The 14,680-nt window shown below is 34.3% G+C and overlaps 2 protein-coding genes across 3 annotated transcripts in view; both read right to left on the reverse strand.

Moving 5' to 3' along the window:
• The window catches only part of UNC13C (unc-13 homolog C), a 171,207-nt gene that overhangs the window by 154,587 nt on the left and 1,940 nt on the right, over nucleotides 1-14,680 (reverse strand). The window contains exon 2 of one of the 2 annotated variants that reach the window (XM_083850451.1): nucleotides 3,984-7,233. In XM_083850451.1, the coding sequence (XP_083706577.1) occupies nucleotides 3,984-6,948 (2,965 nt within the window). In that variant the 5' untranslated portion in view covers nucleotides 6,949-7,233. Of the gene's footprint in view, nucleotides 1-3,983; nucleotides 7,234-14,680 lie in introns of those variants that run through there. The other variant, XM_083850452.1, reaches the window with a different exon arrangement.
• Nucleotides 7,240-14,680, reverse strand: part of LOC310904991 (protein unc-13 homolog A-like) — a gene marked incomplete at its 5' end in the record, with an annotated part of 58,692 nt that continues 51,251 nt past the window's right edge. Inside the window, one exon of the mRNA XM_083850453.1 lies at nucleotides 7,240-8,731. Within this exon, the coding sequence (XP_083706579.1) occupies nucleotides 8,507-8,731 (225 nt within the window). The 3' untranslated portion in view covers nucleotides 7,240-8,506. The remainder of the gene's footprint in view (nucleotides 8,732-14,680) is intronic.

Raw genomic sequence — 14,680 nt, forward strand, 5'->3', positions numbered from 1 at the left:
TCACTGGTTGGTTTGGTTTCAAAAGTTAGCATCACATTTTCCTCCTTCATACTTATAAAAAACGATGTTTTTACTGATCCTGGTCTCTGAGAGTTCTGTTCTCCAGTCAGACACCACAAAATGTAATACAAATCTCTTCCTATAGAACAAGAAGGAAAGCAACTTTCATCCATTGTTTAACACAGATCCCATACCTGGCCCCTGTAATCTGACTTGCCACCGAGTGTGTGTATTCATAGAGTAAGATGAGTTCAGCTATCTTGAAACCATAGACAATCAAACAGGTTACTCTGTGGCAGAAACTCCAGACCAAAAGATTTTTAAAATCTGTTCAGTCACCAAATGATCAGCAAAATCTTCTTCAACAAGATCATGAAGCTATTGATTGTAAACTATCCTTCACAGATGGAAGTCTTTAATTATCATTAAAAGCAACTCACAAGAGTGCATGCACCTCTGGAAGCTTACCCAGAGTGATAGTTTCATCAGGAGAGAAACTTATTCTAAGGCACCTGCAAAAGATAAGGAGAATAAGATGGGCATGGAATGGAAGAAGCCAATAGGGCAAAATCTAGAAAGAGAGAAATTAACAAGTGAGGACTGGAACAATAAATAAGAGGGTAAAAGTCTTTCTTGATTATGAAGCAAACCACTGACTAAAATTTCTCTATTTTTTTCTATAAAAGTCATCAGTCTTTCCATTAATATACATGTATCATTACAATGCCTCTATGTCCTTACAGAATTTTAAATCCAAGGATTACTTGTATATTGGTCATATCTCCACTCATCCACATATTCTATTACTCTCACTCCAGTGTGTCTCCAAAAACCTGATGTAACAAATAATACATAAGCAATCAGCCCATAGAATATTTTTTCTTTCCAACTAGAGAATAAGGTTATCCAACAAGACTCTTTCACACTGATACATTATTTGTGTAACAAAGATTCAATAACTTTACCTCATGTATTACTAGAATGAAAATAGCCGCATTTGATACTTTTCTTTTGTACTAGATTGGAGAAACAACACTACTGTATTATCTGGCCATGTCTCTGATTGGCCAGATTGCTTACTACCCTTTCCTGCCTACACGGACAGATTAAACAATTCACTAAAAAATAGGTGATGCTATGGTTATACAATTAAGATGAATTCAGGGAACTTGACCTGCAGCAAGCACTTTTCCATACACAGATAATAAACCAGAAAATGACTATGAATCAAAGTGGTAAGTGTCAGAAAGCCTTTCATAAAGAGTAATGTAAAATCTAAATCAGCTATTTGTCACTTTTCCTTAAAGATATTATTGCCCCTGCAAATTACAAAGATATAATACCCCAAATTATTATTTGCTTAATAAATTTAGTATTCTCTAGACATGCATGAATCCACATGTAAAGAAGGGGGCCATAGTGTGAAAACTTAAAGGCTACAAAGTGTACAGTTTGTGTGTTTTGTAAAACTCCCTTAAGATCTTGCAAAATGTTTTGTATAACAAAACAAAATTTCTTTACAATTCAAGTAGTAAACCAAAGTTAAACATGTTGTCTTTTAGAGGACAAACTGACATTAAGAGGTACTTCTTCGAAGACTTCATACAAAGTGTTCCAAAAATTTATTATTATTATTTAAATCACAAAATAGTTGAGGTTGTAAGGGACCTCTGAAGGTCAACTTGTCTAACAAACCTGCTCAAATAGAGTCACGAAAAATAGCTTGCCCAGGACCATGTCCAGAGAGCTTTTGAGCTCTCCTAGGGTGGAGATTTCATTTGTGGATCCCATCATCTGTGAATAGACAGCCTATAAGTTATCCTGCTCACTGAAGGCAGAATCAAGAAAGATTTTACTGTAATAATGCTGCATGTCACTCAGCAGAAGGCAGAGTTCAAGTAATGTATTATTTTAGTAGATTACTACAGTTATGAGAAATATTTTGAGTGTTTTAAACATTTTAGTTTAAAGAATTCTTAGGTGTTCTGCAGACATTAAAAGGTAAAATATCACATTCATCCACTGGACGTAAAACATGAAAACTATGTTGTTAATAAGCATAGCCAGGCATACTATAGGACCTGAAGGTACTTTTAACAAACCAATTAGTGACTAATGAGGCAGAGTATCTATGTGGAACACATCTCCTCCTGCGTTGAGTGGAAAAAAAAAGTGTGAAGAGAAAACAGAACTGCTACTCAAAAATTAATGCATGCCATTGTCAGGATAATCTAAGAAGTACCGTTGTAGCTGTTTGTACGTAAATTCCCTTTAACCTTTTACTGTACACCCTTCTCTCTTTATTTCATTGAAAATGAATGTGGATGTCCTAGTATGACATCATCTAACCATGAAAACACTTTATGACCCGTAATCTACATCTAACAATGCACTTTCATAAACTAGACTTTGGTTGGCTTATCTGCAATTATAGTATAAGAAACGTGTTAGTAGTTCAGAAGAAAAAAGAATGTCTATGGACTAAGAGACTGAAGGATGTTTTTTACCTGCTGGATTAAAGGAATTTAAAAGGACTGATCACATGAGATGTAACTTCATAATTTTCATTTTCTAGTAACAGTATGTTATCTGATAACATACACTAAGACATAGACTTCAAATATTTGAAGCAACATGCACTAGCTTGCATTTTTCCTGTGTGCTTTCTTTGATTAGATCCTCAGATATTTATGTTCCTATTGTAGAACAGTGACTAGGTACAAAGGCTGTTCCCCCTACCCCACAATACCTCGTAAAATTAATGAAAAATCAATGAAAATACTAGCTATAGCTAGATGATTTTTCATATATATATCATCTAGTGTCCAACACAGCACTGTAGAAATATATCTGCAAAACACAAATCTACAACCTAGTGTCATTATCTGAATATAAAAATAAAATTTAATACAGACTATCATATTAACAATTGTTTGTGGAACACACTTTCAATTTGACTATAAGTTTATTATAAAAGTGCTTGTCCATGTACAAAAGAAACCTCATAGTAGCTCAAGATTTGGACACTAATTACTACTAATACATTCTTTAGCTAAAGGCACAATTCTTCATCTTTAAAATGAATGTATCTGATGATTATTTTTGCAATGTAGATAAAGAAAGCAAAGATTCAGTAAAGGTGACAATTACCATCTGCAAGGTGACAATTACCATCTGGCTAGCTATGGTAATTATGTGATCCCAATTAAAAAAACAAGCAATTTTATTACTTTAAAATTACAGCGTAGATTAATATTGAAAATCACTATTTTTGTGTATTGCTAAAGATTTTAACATATATATATGATTGCCTGCTTTGAAGTCTGCTAATACGGGAACTCTTTCTTCCCCCACCTCCTTATACATAGATGTTACCCCTTACACTACCTTCCTATTTCCCCTGCCCCATTTATTTATTTATTTACATTGAGGACTGACCACTCATTTAAAGGCTTATTGTCAGTACAGCTAAGGACAAAATTTAAGTCAGTTTAGACTTGCACTCTCACAAGTCTGTAATAAGTTATGGGTTGCATACAGGATGCAGAACACTGCTTATCAGGATAAATATAGAATCAATCATGCCTTGGAAACTGTTAAAGGAAACACTACTATCTGAACATTCTGCATTGCTCTTATGATTACAAGTATACCAAGGAAACTAAGAATAACTCAGTTTAGTTCTTTTTAATAAGTGTTTACGTCTTACAAAATTTAATTTTTAAGTAATAAATTCAAAGCACTACAATTGCTTGTAAACTTCTATTTAGACATACCCAGAAAATTCCTTCAAAACACTTGTAAAATTTTAGCCTTTTGATTTCCACGGGACTATTTCACCCTATGAACAAACCCAGAAATAAGCAGACTTTCTGTCACCAAATTCAAAGGAAGCACGAGCAGACAGAAATTAAGGTACTGTTTCTGATCCTGAGAACAATGTTTTGCTTAAAAGACAATATTAAAAAAATAAATAAAATTACCTCCAGAAAGGATCTTCTCTTCCAAGTCATTCATTCGTTTCTTGTATGCTTTTAAAGCAGCTTCTTTGAATGACGGTCTTATTATTTTCTTCTTTGGAGTTTCAGTAAACATCTCTGGGACATTCTGATTTTCATCTTCCTTTACTTCTATATGAGCAGCCATGCCAATTTCAACTTCCAATATCTCTTCACTGACTAAACTGTCAAACTGTCCATCATATTGCTCCTCTGGAAGTACTGCATAAGGAGTTCTGCATGAAGGCTGTCCCAGTTCATATTCTTGTACCTGCTCACTCGTTTCACTACTATTAGTTCTATTTTCTAGTTTAGCAAGGACTTGTTCCATTACTTCAACATAGTCTGTTTCATTCTCACCGGGTGGTTCAATTAAGTCTTCCTCATACTCTACTTTATAGTAATAAGGCTCAGCATAAACATCAGAATCAAGTGTTGTGCTTGATTCATTTGCAGTAGACTGAGATAAAGTCCTAAACCTTCCCATGAAAGATGATCCACTGTCTTCATACCCACTTAAACTTTGTGTACTTTTATTCCACACTACTTCTAATGCTGACTTAGCACGTTGAAGTGTAGATCCAAATTTAGGAAAGCTGAAAGTCTTATCAGAAAGGTCTATGCTTAATCGGCTATGCCATGATTTAGGAGGTGCTTCTTCTGAATCATCACTTGGTAGTTCACTCTGACTTCGGTACATCATAGGCAATCTGTTTTGATTCTGATAAGAGGAGTTAGAATTTGTTTCCTGATAATCATCGTATTGACCAGTCCACTGACTTTGTGATTCACTGTCAAGGCCCGGACATGATGGAGAAGTTCCATCAAGGGTAAAATCATAGCTTTCAGTATCATACTGGAGATCAGAACTTTGACACTTTCCAAAATCTGTCTGTTGATCTGAAGGACTGCTCATGTCATACACAAAACCCTCTTGGGTGGATGAGTCTAGGCCCAAATCTGCCCCTTGTTCCAACTGATTCCAGTCTTTCCATGGTGAAAGATCATCATGTAAAGAAAGCTGAGAATCGCTATAGTGGCTTCTGTCTCTAGATGCACACATTATTCCATTGCTTACTCCACTGTCAACATTTTCTGTGTTCTCTACTTCATTTTGCTCTGGGTCCTGTTGGGTATCTTGGACAAAAGTCTGTTCCTGGGAACTGCCATACCAGTTGGCAGAATCTTCTTGCCTTCGCTGCCAAAGTTCTCGATCTGAGGAAGACAATAGTGAACTGCCATTCGTTCTGTTAAAATACTGATTTTCTGAAAAATCCTCAGAGTAGGACTGACACAGTTTTGAGAAATCAGACTCTGAACGGCTAAGTTTTGGTGTTGCAAAGTCATTCTGCAAATGCCATAGAGGAGTCATGTCTGAATAATAGGCCTTTGGTTGCTTTTCCATGTTGTCAAATTCTGGTGACTGATTGTCATAACTTCTTCTGTTTGCAAAGGTATTATTATCACCAGTTCTATTAAAGTCTTTAGTATCTGGGGACTCAGTACTCCCCTTTGTCGTGCCTGCTTTTATTTGAAGTGCTGATTTAGATAACTTTGCGCAACTGTTCTTGTTTATATCCGATTCCAAGTCTTTATCACTGTCAGGTGACTCCCAATCATGCATTTTAGTTTTTGTCTCCATTGTTAAAAGCTTCATATCCATACTCTCATATGTCTGTGAAGAAGGCATTCCTCTTTCTTTTTTATCTTTTATGTCATGGGAAAAAATGTCTGTAGAAATTCCAATGCCACTTCCCTTAAGTTTATAAGACTTTTTTAAAATCAAATCTCTCTGTTGTGATGACTCAAAGTAAACAAGAACAGGTCTTGGCTTTGCATTTGGGCTGTCTCTTTGTTGCCCCAGTCTTTGGGCAAACTCAATTTTAATAGTGCTTTGTGCCTCTGAGAACCCCATTTTATCTATTAATATTTTGTAAACTATGTTTTCAGTTTTTTCAAGCCTTTCTTCAGGCACATTTAGAAACCTAAGACTTGCTTTGTTTCCCGGATGGCCTATCTGCTTAATGTAGTCATGTATGTCTCGAGTTTCTCTTCTGGACTGTACAAATCCAGTTCTCAATTGTTCAATTTCATTTTGTACCACTTCCACACTACTAGAAATTTCATCAATTGATTGTTTCAGGGCATTTACATGCCCTCTTAATTCAGAAAGTTCAGTTTCAATTTGACTTATTCCCTGAAGTTCTTTAAAGATCATTTCCATAACATCATGGGTTTGACTAATACAACCTGTTGAACTGAACCCAGGTTCAAGAGTATTTGATTTCTGGTGATGACCAGTTCTGTCTAGAGATTTACTTCTTAAACCCCATGTTTTCTTCCATGTACTTAGTTCTGAGTCTGATGAGACACATTCTTGGCTCTTCTTCCATTTCCTTAGTTTTCGCAAAGCTCCCAGCTTTAGTGTGTGTAAAGTGCGTTCTCCATCAGAACTTCCATCAGATGGTGCAAGGCTGCTTAAACTCTTTCTGTTGCGTCCCACAGGCATTGTGTGTGATAAATACTTGTTTTTCTTGCTGTTAGTTCTTACTTCACTTAATGATTCAGAATACGAACTATTATTTGAAGACAGATCTTGAACTATATCTTCATTGTTATTGTTTGTTACAAAAATAGGCTTTTGCAGTCCATTGGCAATAGCAACTCTGTAACTGAATGTTGGGGAAAGTGAAAATTCTCTGTTACTTTCCTCTTCTTCAGTTGATAAGTTGTGAGCAGATGGACACTTGGCAATCTTTTTAACAGTGCTTTTTAAAGCATTTGAAAATTTTGGATTCTTTGTTTGTCCAATCTGAGTTAAGTCTTGATCCTTTTTGCTCTGACAACTCTGTTTCCTTTTTGCACTATTTCCCACTTTCTTTGTAAACATTCCTTTGCAAATCTTATATATATAAGATGAGATCAGGCTCTTTAGATGGGCAGAAACCATAGAGCGTAATTTATATTAACCTGTTTCCACAAAACACAATTTTTGCTCCAGACAAATATTTGTATCTCCAACAGGATCATCAGCCAATATTTAATCAACAGAGACTCTAGATATGTAAACTAGTGATGCTCTGGTAGCATTTGACAGGAAAAACCAACCAAGCAACCAACCAGACAACAAAAATGCAACTAAGAATGCCACATCTGCTTGTTAGAAACCAAATCCCGAAGGTCTTTTGTATGTCTTGTAAAATCTCACTCTCTTGCGCATGGCTTCTTGAAGTGTCTAAAAAGGAGGGAATGGTGTTACTATTGCTGCCAAACAGTGTTTAACTGTTATGTTAGTTGTGTTACAATGGACGTACTTATTTATACTTTCCTCATACTTGTCCGAACAGAACTTTTTAAAATTATTGAAGCTGAAAGTAGTTCTGGACAAATACTTTTAAAAATAAAAGAATTAGATACATTCACAAACATTAACATAGTACAGTGATTCCCTGAGTTTTGGTATTAAAGTTGTTTGATTTCTTTCAGAGTAATGATAATTCAATTTAGATCCATAGAAGTACAGTAGTAGGCAAAAACCATCAGGTTAACAAGTTGTTCCTAGCTAGTAAAATAGAAAGTAGAAATGTCTCTCTCGTTTTATATTTTGGAACAAGGTGGAATTCAGTGCGAACTAGCATTGTATGAATTAATTACTGTTTTTTAATCTTATATGGGAGTATACATGTGACATATTTTGAGAAATAAATGTCTTGTCTTTATACCAGACTAATACATGCCATGGTAAGCCAGGACTTGAAGTGTGCATCTTTGAGGTTTTTGTTCTTTAAAAAGGTGAGGGGGAAAAAAACGAACAGTAAATCCACCCCCCACCCCCCCAAAAAAAAAAACACCACACTACAGAAAATAAATGGATAATGATAATGGCAACTGATAGAACAATCTCACCCAAATTAAGTTTTACGTTGTTCTGGACACAGGAAAAAAATACATGTAACAGGTAAGAGAAATAAACATGATTTACAAGTCTTAGAAGAAAAGCAGATGGCATTACAACAGTAAAACAATTTGATCTGAAGAAGTGTAAGAAAAGATTCCAAGAAGTACCTGGAAGCTTATTTTCAGTAACAGAAACATTTATTCCGTATGAAACATAGTTAATACATTTTAAAGACAAATGGATGCCTTTTTTTTTTTGACAGCATATCATTCAGTCTCATAGCTGAAGGGTAGAAACAAGACAAATAGCTCAGAAAAATCCAACAAGTTAGTTCTTAAAATGACCAATTCAGTCTATAAACCATCTAAAAATTCTTTGGCAGAATAAGAAGTTTATTTAGATACAGGCTACGTGAACATTAAAACTTACTCTGAGGTAACATAAGAGGGCTAAGAGATATGAATTGTCCTTCTGGCCTGCAAACAGCATGGTCATGCATGAAACATTATCTCCTCACACACCTCAAAGCATGGTCTTTTCATTATGAGAAATGTCTTCATCGAGCTTACTATTACTTACGTTACAGTCGATATCAGCAAACAAGTAACATTCATACAACAGAAGCAAAAGGCACTAAGTTTAACAGAGCCCAAACAAAGCTGGCAAAAGCCTGGTTGGCTACTGGAGTTCTGGAACAGATGATGTAAGCAGACATTTCTTTTCCAGTTTGTAACAAAACTGGGTGCTGACCAAGAACAAACACAAGAATATATTTTTCGTCCTTCCCAAAGTTGCTGCCTGTTTTATTAGGGGTAAAATATCTGTGGGAAATAAACTGGAAAGAAAAAAATATTACCAATTCTGTGCTGATCCACGTATGCTAAAAATATCTTTGTCTGAATTCAGAGTATGAGAAGTCAATTAAGAGCAAGTAATGTTTGGAAGAAAAGAGTGCTCAATGCGGCTGCATGCAATTTTCAAGGCATGCAAATAGAAACTCAGCATATTACAAAACTCTCACTCACTAGAGTCAATGCTGACTAGTTTTCATATTGTTAGCAGAGGATGGATCCACCCTGGAACACTTTTCTCTATTAAAGGCATGTTTCAAGATGAAACACTTGATAAATATTCAGCTATAAAACTGAATTTTTGTAACCATTTATTGAACAAAAATTTGAAGAGACTGCCTGCCTTCTATTCCCAGAAAACCCATAGTTTTTAAGTGGCCTCTTATATCAACTTCACTCAGGTGACTTGGACATTCTTCTCATTGAAAAGATTTCAAACCAACAATGTATAAACAAGCTAGAAGTCTTGTTTATTCTCTTGGGCTAGAAAACATCTAGAAATAATAAGGTTATCATTGGAATCTGGAATATTTTATTCACTTTAAATAAGGTTTAATAACTCCTTTGTAGAAGAATCTTGCTTTCATAGCCATCCATAGTTTCTTTTTTTATCCAATGCCTGACCCATGCTCTTTTTCAGAGATAATTGAAAATACTATAAATAGCTACAAATTCATTACTCCATTTAAACCCAGTTTCTGACAACACTCTAGGAAATTAAAAATTGTACTGTCAAACACACAGATCTGCTAAATAGAGCAGATTTATGTTCTCTCATGCGAGTTATATTTGATCTCAGCTATATTAGTCATATGATCAGTTTACAACTTATCTTTGCTCTGTCAACTACTGGTTTTCCAAAACTGTTTCTCCACAGGTTGAATCAAATTTGAGTCATTATAGCTTGTTGCTTTTTTGTTTTGGGTAAAGATTAATACACTAATTTAAAATGGAAGCATACTAGTGTAGGTTAAAACTCTAAGAAATAAGGAACAGTCTTCTGTGAAGCATGTAAGACTAAGAATTGTTTGAAAGATCTCCAGGCAATCACTCAGTAATCTTCTGGTTTTATCCAGGTCTCCTAATGAGCCAGCATGACACCATAATTTTTGTTTCTTATTCTGTTTGCTTATTAAACTAATTTATATAATATAGCCACAGATGGGTTAAAGCATTCTAAACACACGGATTCAAGTTCAGATATTTAGTTTACAGCAGTAAAGTAACAGACTCTGTGCTAGATGGCTATAGAGCAGGAAACTGGAAAGTGTATAAAATTAGAAATAAGTCATTAATGGGTTCCTTCTGTTAAAAAAAAGAACAATGACACTTTCTTCAATTTTTTCCCCTTAGCAGGTCTGACATTAGGCTTTTGTCATTCAACTTGATTGTGAACAGGAAATTGTTTGATTTTAAGAATGCTGTCAATAACAAAGCATTGTCAAAATACAACTCTTCATCTGAAAACATCAGGTATAGAGGATCTTATTCCCAAATCTAAAACTAATATATCAGGTAGAAGAAGGGCAGGGGGAAGGTCAAAATAACAGCTTTTTAAAGAAGGCAAGAAGTTGTGTATATAGTCGCGAATCTGAACACCAGACAGATTATAAATTATCATTATGGATTATAATTCTATAGATTATAGGTTCTAATTCTTTCCATTTTATGAAGTCCAACCCTCTACTCTTATAAAGGAAAAAAAAAAGAAAACAGAACCACCATTTTACAAAAATAATTTATTTAAAATGAATAGGTAGATCACTGCTGACCCTTCTGCTGGATTCCAGTAAATGAAACTGTAGAGCAGCATCCCTTTTCCATTCAGAGGTAACCCTTTGAATTTTTGGATTCAGAATGTCATCCCCCCACACCCCCAAAAAGCAAGCAATATGCAGAACCATAGCTCTGCTTAACCTTTACACTATTAGTCAGCTACAAGGGGCCTGTGTATATTGGAAGGGGGCAGGGAAGAAGATGATGCTAAAGGTCATTTTCCCTCTTTAAAGATGCATGTGGCAGTTTGTTTTCATAACACCAAGACAGTAAGGGGAAACCAAAACAAAACCAAAAAGCCCTTGTCTGCAGTAATACCACTCTGCAATACTGCCAAAGCAGTCAGTACTACCCATAGGCAGCAACATCTATTTGATATATGCAAAATGCTTCACAGAAATGAATTAATTACAGACATTACACAAACAAAACAATTCTTTGTACCCACAGAAAGTGAGGTTAAGATATTCAGTTACTACCAGAAACACGAGGATTCAATAACAGAATAACTATAATTCAGATCTACAGATTTTTCAAGTATGGTCTTTTACTAGTCTTAGTCACCTGTGAGTAAAGTTATCCTCACATAACTGTACTTCCATCACTGTATTTACGTCTGTTAGGTGAAAGTTACATAAACATTTTTACACTCTGGATTATTTCATTAATTTACTCTAACCATGACATTAAACCGATAATTGTCTCAGATGACGATTTGTAAGATTAATTTGAAACAATTATTTGTTGCTTTATATTCTTATTTTTGTATTCTTCTTAAATACTGACATTTTTGATTGGTGTTATTGGTGAATCTCCCAAGATAATATTATACTGATGTTAATACTGCACATTATATAACTGACATGCCTGCAGACCCTGGCAAAGAGAAGCACAATGACAGCAAAGTAGTTCTGCTTCCTCTTTGGATAATTACTCTCTTTTCCAGAAAATTCTCAGGTAAAACAGCAGACTTTTGCCTAGACCCCCGCACCCCCCCATCAATCATTCATATGGGCACTAAATCATTCATCAGAACACTAAATCTATGCTTCAGCTGGATGCAGATTTGATTCTCTTATACTACTACTGAAAAAAAAAATAGACTCTTGGACAATATCAATCTTAATGGCAACATCAGTCTTAATGGGGCAGAAAGGAAAGTAGCAGAAAGGAGCCACAGGAGTCATGACATATGCCGTATATCTTGGCTTGAAGCTTTACAGCATCCTTCTATGAACATTACTTGTAATCTAGGAAATTTACTTTTTAATGTTCTAATACCATTAACAGCCAAGAGTGGCACTTTCTCCATTTGGCTGAAAAGCTAGCCCTATTGTCCTTTAATACTATTTGGAAAGTTCACTATATTTGCTTATTTATCAAGTGACATTTCTTTATGGATCCTGGTATTAATGTATCTAACCACCATTAAATGTTACTTTTCTATTTATAGAGCATGTTACCAATACAACTAACACCAAACTGCTATTTCAAACTTCCATCCAAAAAGCACACCACCTGCTTATTTTTAAACCTACAAGGCCTTCTGAAGAACTCATACATATGGTCAAATAGACTATGGAATCCCATCTAAATATTTAACAGCCATACAACGAGACACTGGTCACTCTAGCTATTACTTCTTTCAGTATATAACATAATAGATTTTAAGGATAACAATAGATGCAAGTATGGCACATGCTTAAAACGGACTTTAGCTTACTGTGATTACAACAGTTTCTGAAAAAGGAATAAATATAGTTTTGCATATTAGTGAATTAATTCAGCAGTTTAACAGTTATTTAGCAATTAAACTACTTCATAATATGTAGTAGCATATCAGAACAATTTAGAAGAAAATGTAAATTCTCAGCTTGACAGGATGAGCAATTTTTTTGGAGACAGATGTCTCCTCTGGTGCTTCCCTGCTGCTATGATAACAACGTGGAAATAGAGGATTTTTCTGCAAATTCAAAGATGTTTTTGCTCAACTATTACTGAAGAAATAAGCTGGTAAAAAAAAAAAGACACTAGTTTTTCAATATATAAACATATGTTAAGTTAAACTGTTCTCCATACCTTGTGTAAATTCATATTTGCATTTCTCTGAGAAGTAATCTTACAGTAGCTGTAAGGTTAAAGTAATAATAAAATAATAAAAAATAATTTGCCAACAAATTATTTATGAACTGCTAACATAATTGTTGAAGACATTTAGAACACTATTTCTTTCTCTAGGAACAAATTTGTGGTATAGTATTTATATTGCAAACATAAAAATCACATTTGAAGCAATTCATCCTTAAAGGACAAGAAAATGACCTTAACTAAGTCTGCAAACAAAAAGAAGGGATTAATGCAATATGGTAATTGATATTTAAATGTAAAAAGTTAATGAACAGATTCCTAAAGTTAAAATGTGCTCTTCATTTGGAGAGCAGAAGATAGTTTAGGATAGCGTAGTTGAATATTTATGTATAATGCACACAAGGGTTAAGAAGTAGACTACACGTGATTTGGAACACAGCTTCAATATTATCTGGTTAATTGTACAAACTTTTCTTTTATGCTTCTAGATGTTACTCCAACTTAAAAAAAAGACAATGTAGTATAAAAAGACAAAAAACAATAGTGACCCTGAGAATCTTCTTTCCCCTTCTCACAGCTGTATGTACAACATTATGTTGTCCTACATGAACTTGCTTTTAGTCAATACTTTCACCTCAAAAGGTGCTAAGATTTACAGACAATTCCACTTAATAACTTGTTCCTATTTAAATGCGATCTACAGAAGGAATAGAAAACCTCAAGATAAAGATGTTATTTAGTAAGAATATGAGGATAATTTTATTACCAACTCAGTACAAGGCATATTAGCTTCAGTGAGTTAGAATATCACATGAATGTTATTTCACATTACCTCAAATATACAAAAGATTTACTGTACAGTATTCAGAATAATCAGAACAACTTAATATTTTTGAAAAAGAGAAAGCATCAACATGGATTTCACCAAGTGTCAGGTCTCTCATTAGATTTGCCTGTATTTTTGATTAGAAGTTTTCTTTGCAGCATTATACCCTGAAAGCCAAAGAGATTTAATTTACGGTAAAGCTTAACACATATGCAGATATATACATATATATATGCTTACAGTATACTGAATGTACATTCAAAGTCTCGTACAATACTAACAATCTGTAATTATTACATCAAAATAATAATAATAATAAAATCCCTCCGCTTCTTCACAGGTATAGAATTTTAATCCTCTAATTGATCTGGCCTGAGCCCTGGGATGGGCAATTCTCTACCCTGAATTAGATTCCATCTGGACAGAGACTGCCATGGAGATTTGGACCATGTTTACACTAAGTCAATCTATGTAAGAGATTATTTTAAACAGCCTTGAGGTGTTTTTGTTTTTGTTTCGTATTTTTGGGGAATTTTTTTTTTTTTAAAAAAAGATGCTTACAAAAATGATCTGTGAACTAACGTGACTGTTAAACCATGTACCTTCCATTTGTCATCAAACAGGTTTTAAGTATTTTCTGAAACGTATTAATAATTATTTTTATAAACACAAAATTATGAAATGGATAGTTTTTGATAAAGAATCTTTCATTTGGTGAACTGTAGCAATTATCTGTGTTTTTTACACTTGAGAATTGCCACAAGCACAAACCACCACAACTACTGTTGATAGTATCATACAGTAACCCTACAGTATACACACAGACAGGAGCCATGCTTGCCAAACAGCTGAGCTGACCTTCACTGACAAGCACAGTAGACATTAAATATACTTTTAAATTTGCTGCAAAAACTGTATAAACATTTTTTTTCTTGGCTTCAACTGACAACTATAGAGTTATATTTAGATTTCCACCCAAAAGTAAGAACCTCTACCTTAGAGCTATGAACCTAATTGAAAGACAGATGATGATAAAAACAGAACCTTCACAAGAACCTTCTTATGTGCCAAAGAATTTTTATAATTCAAAATTTCTGTTTTACTGTAATATACTAGATTCTGTCTCATGAGATCATTTCATTCTTCCTGCATTTTCACAACACTACACTTAAAAGAAAGATTGGAACTTTCAGTCTTCCTTGATACTTTTATGAATTAGGAAATACTCTGAGCTATCAATCAG

The sequence above is a fragment of the Anser anser genome (assembly GCF_964211835.1).
Source record: "Anser anser genome assembly, chromosome: 10".
Classification (NCBI taxonomy): Eukaryota; Metazoa; Chordata; class Aves; order Anseriformes; family Anatidae; genus Anser; species Anser anser.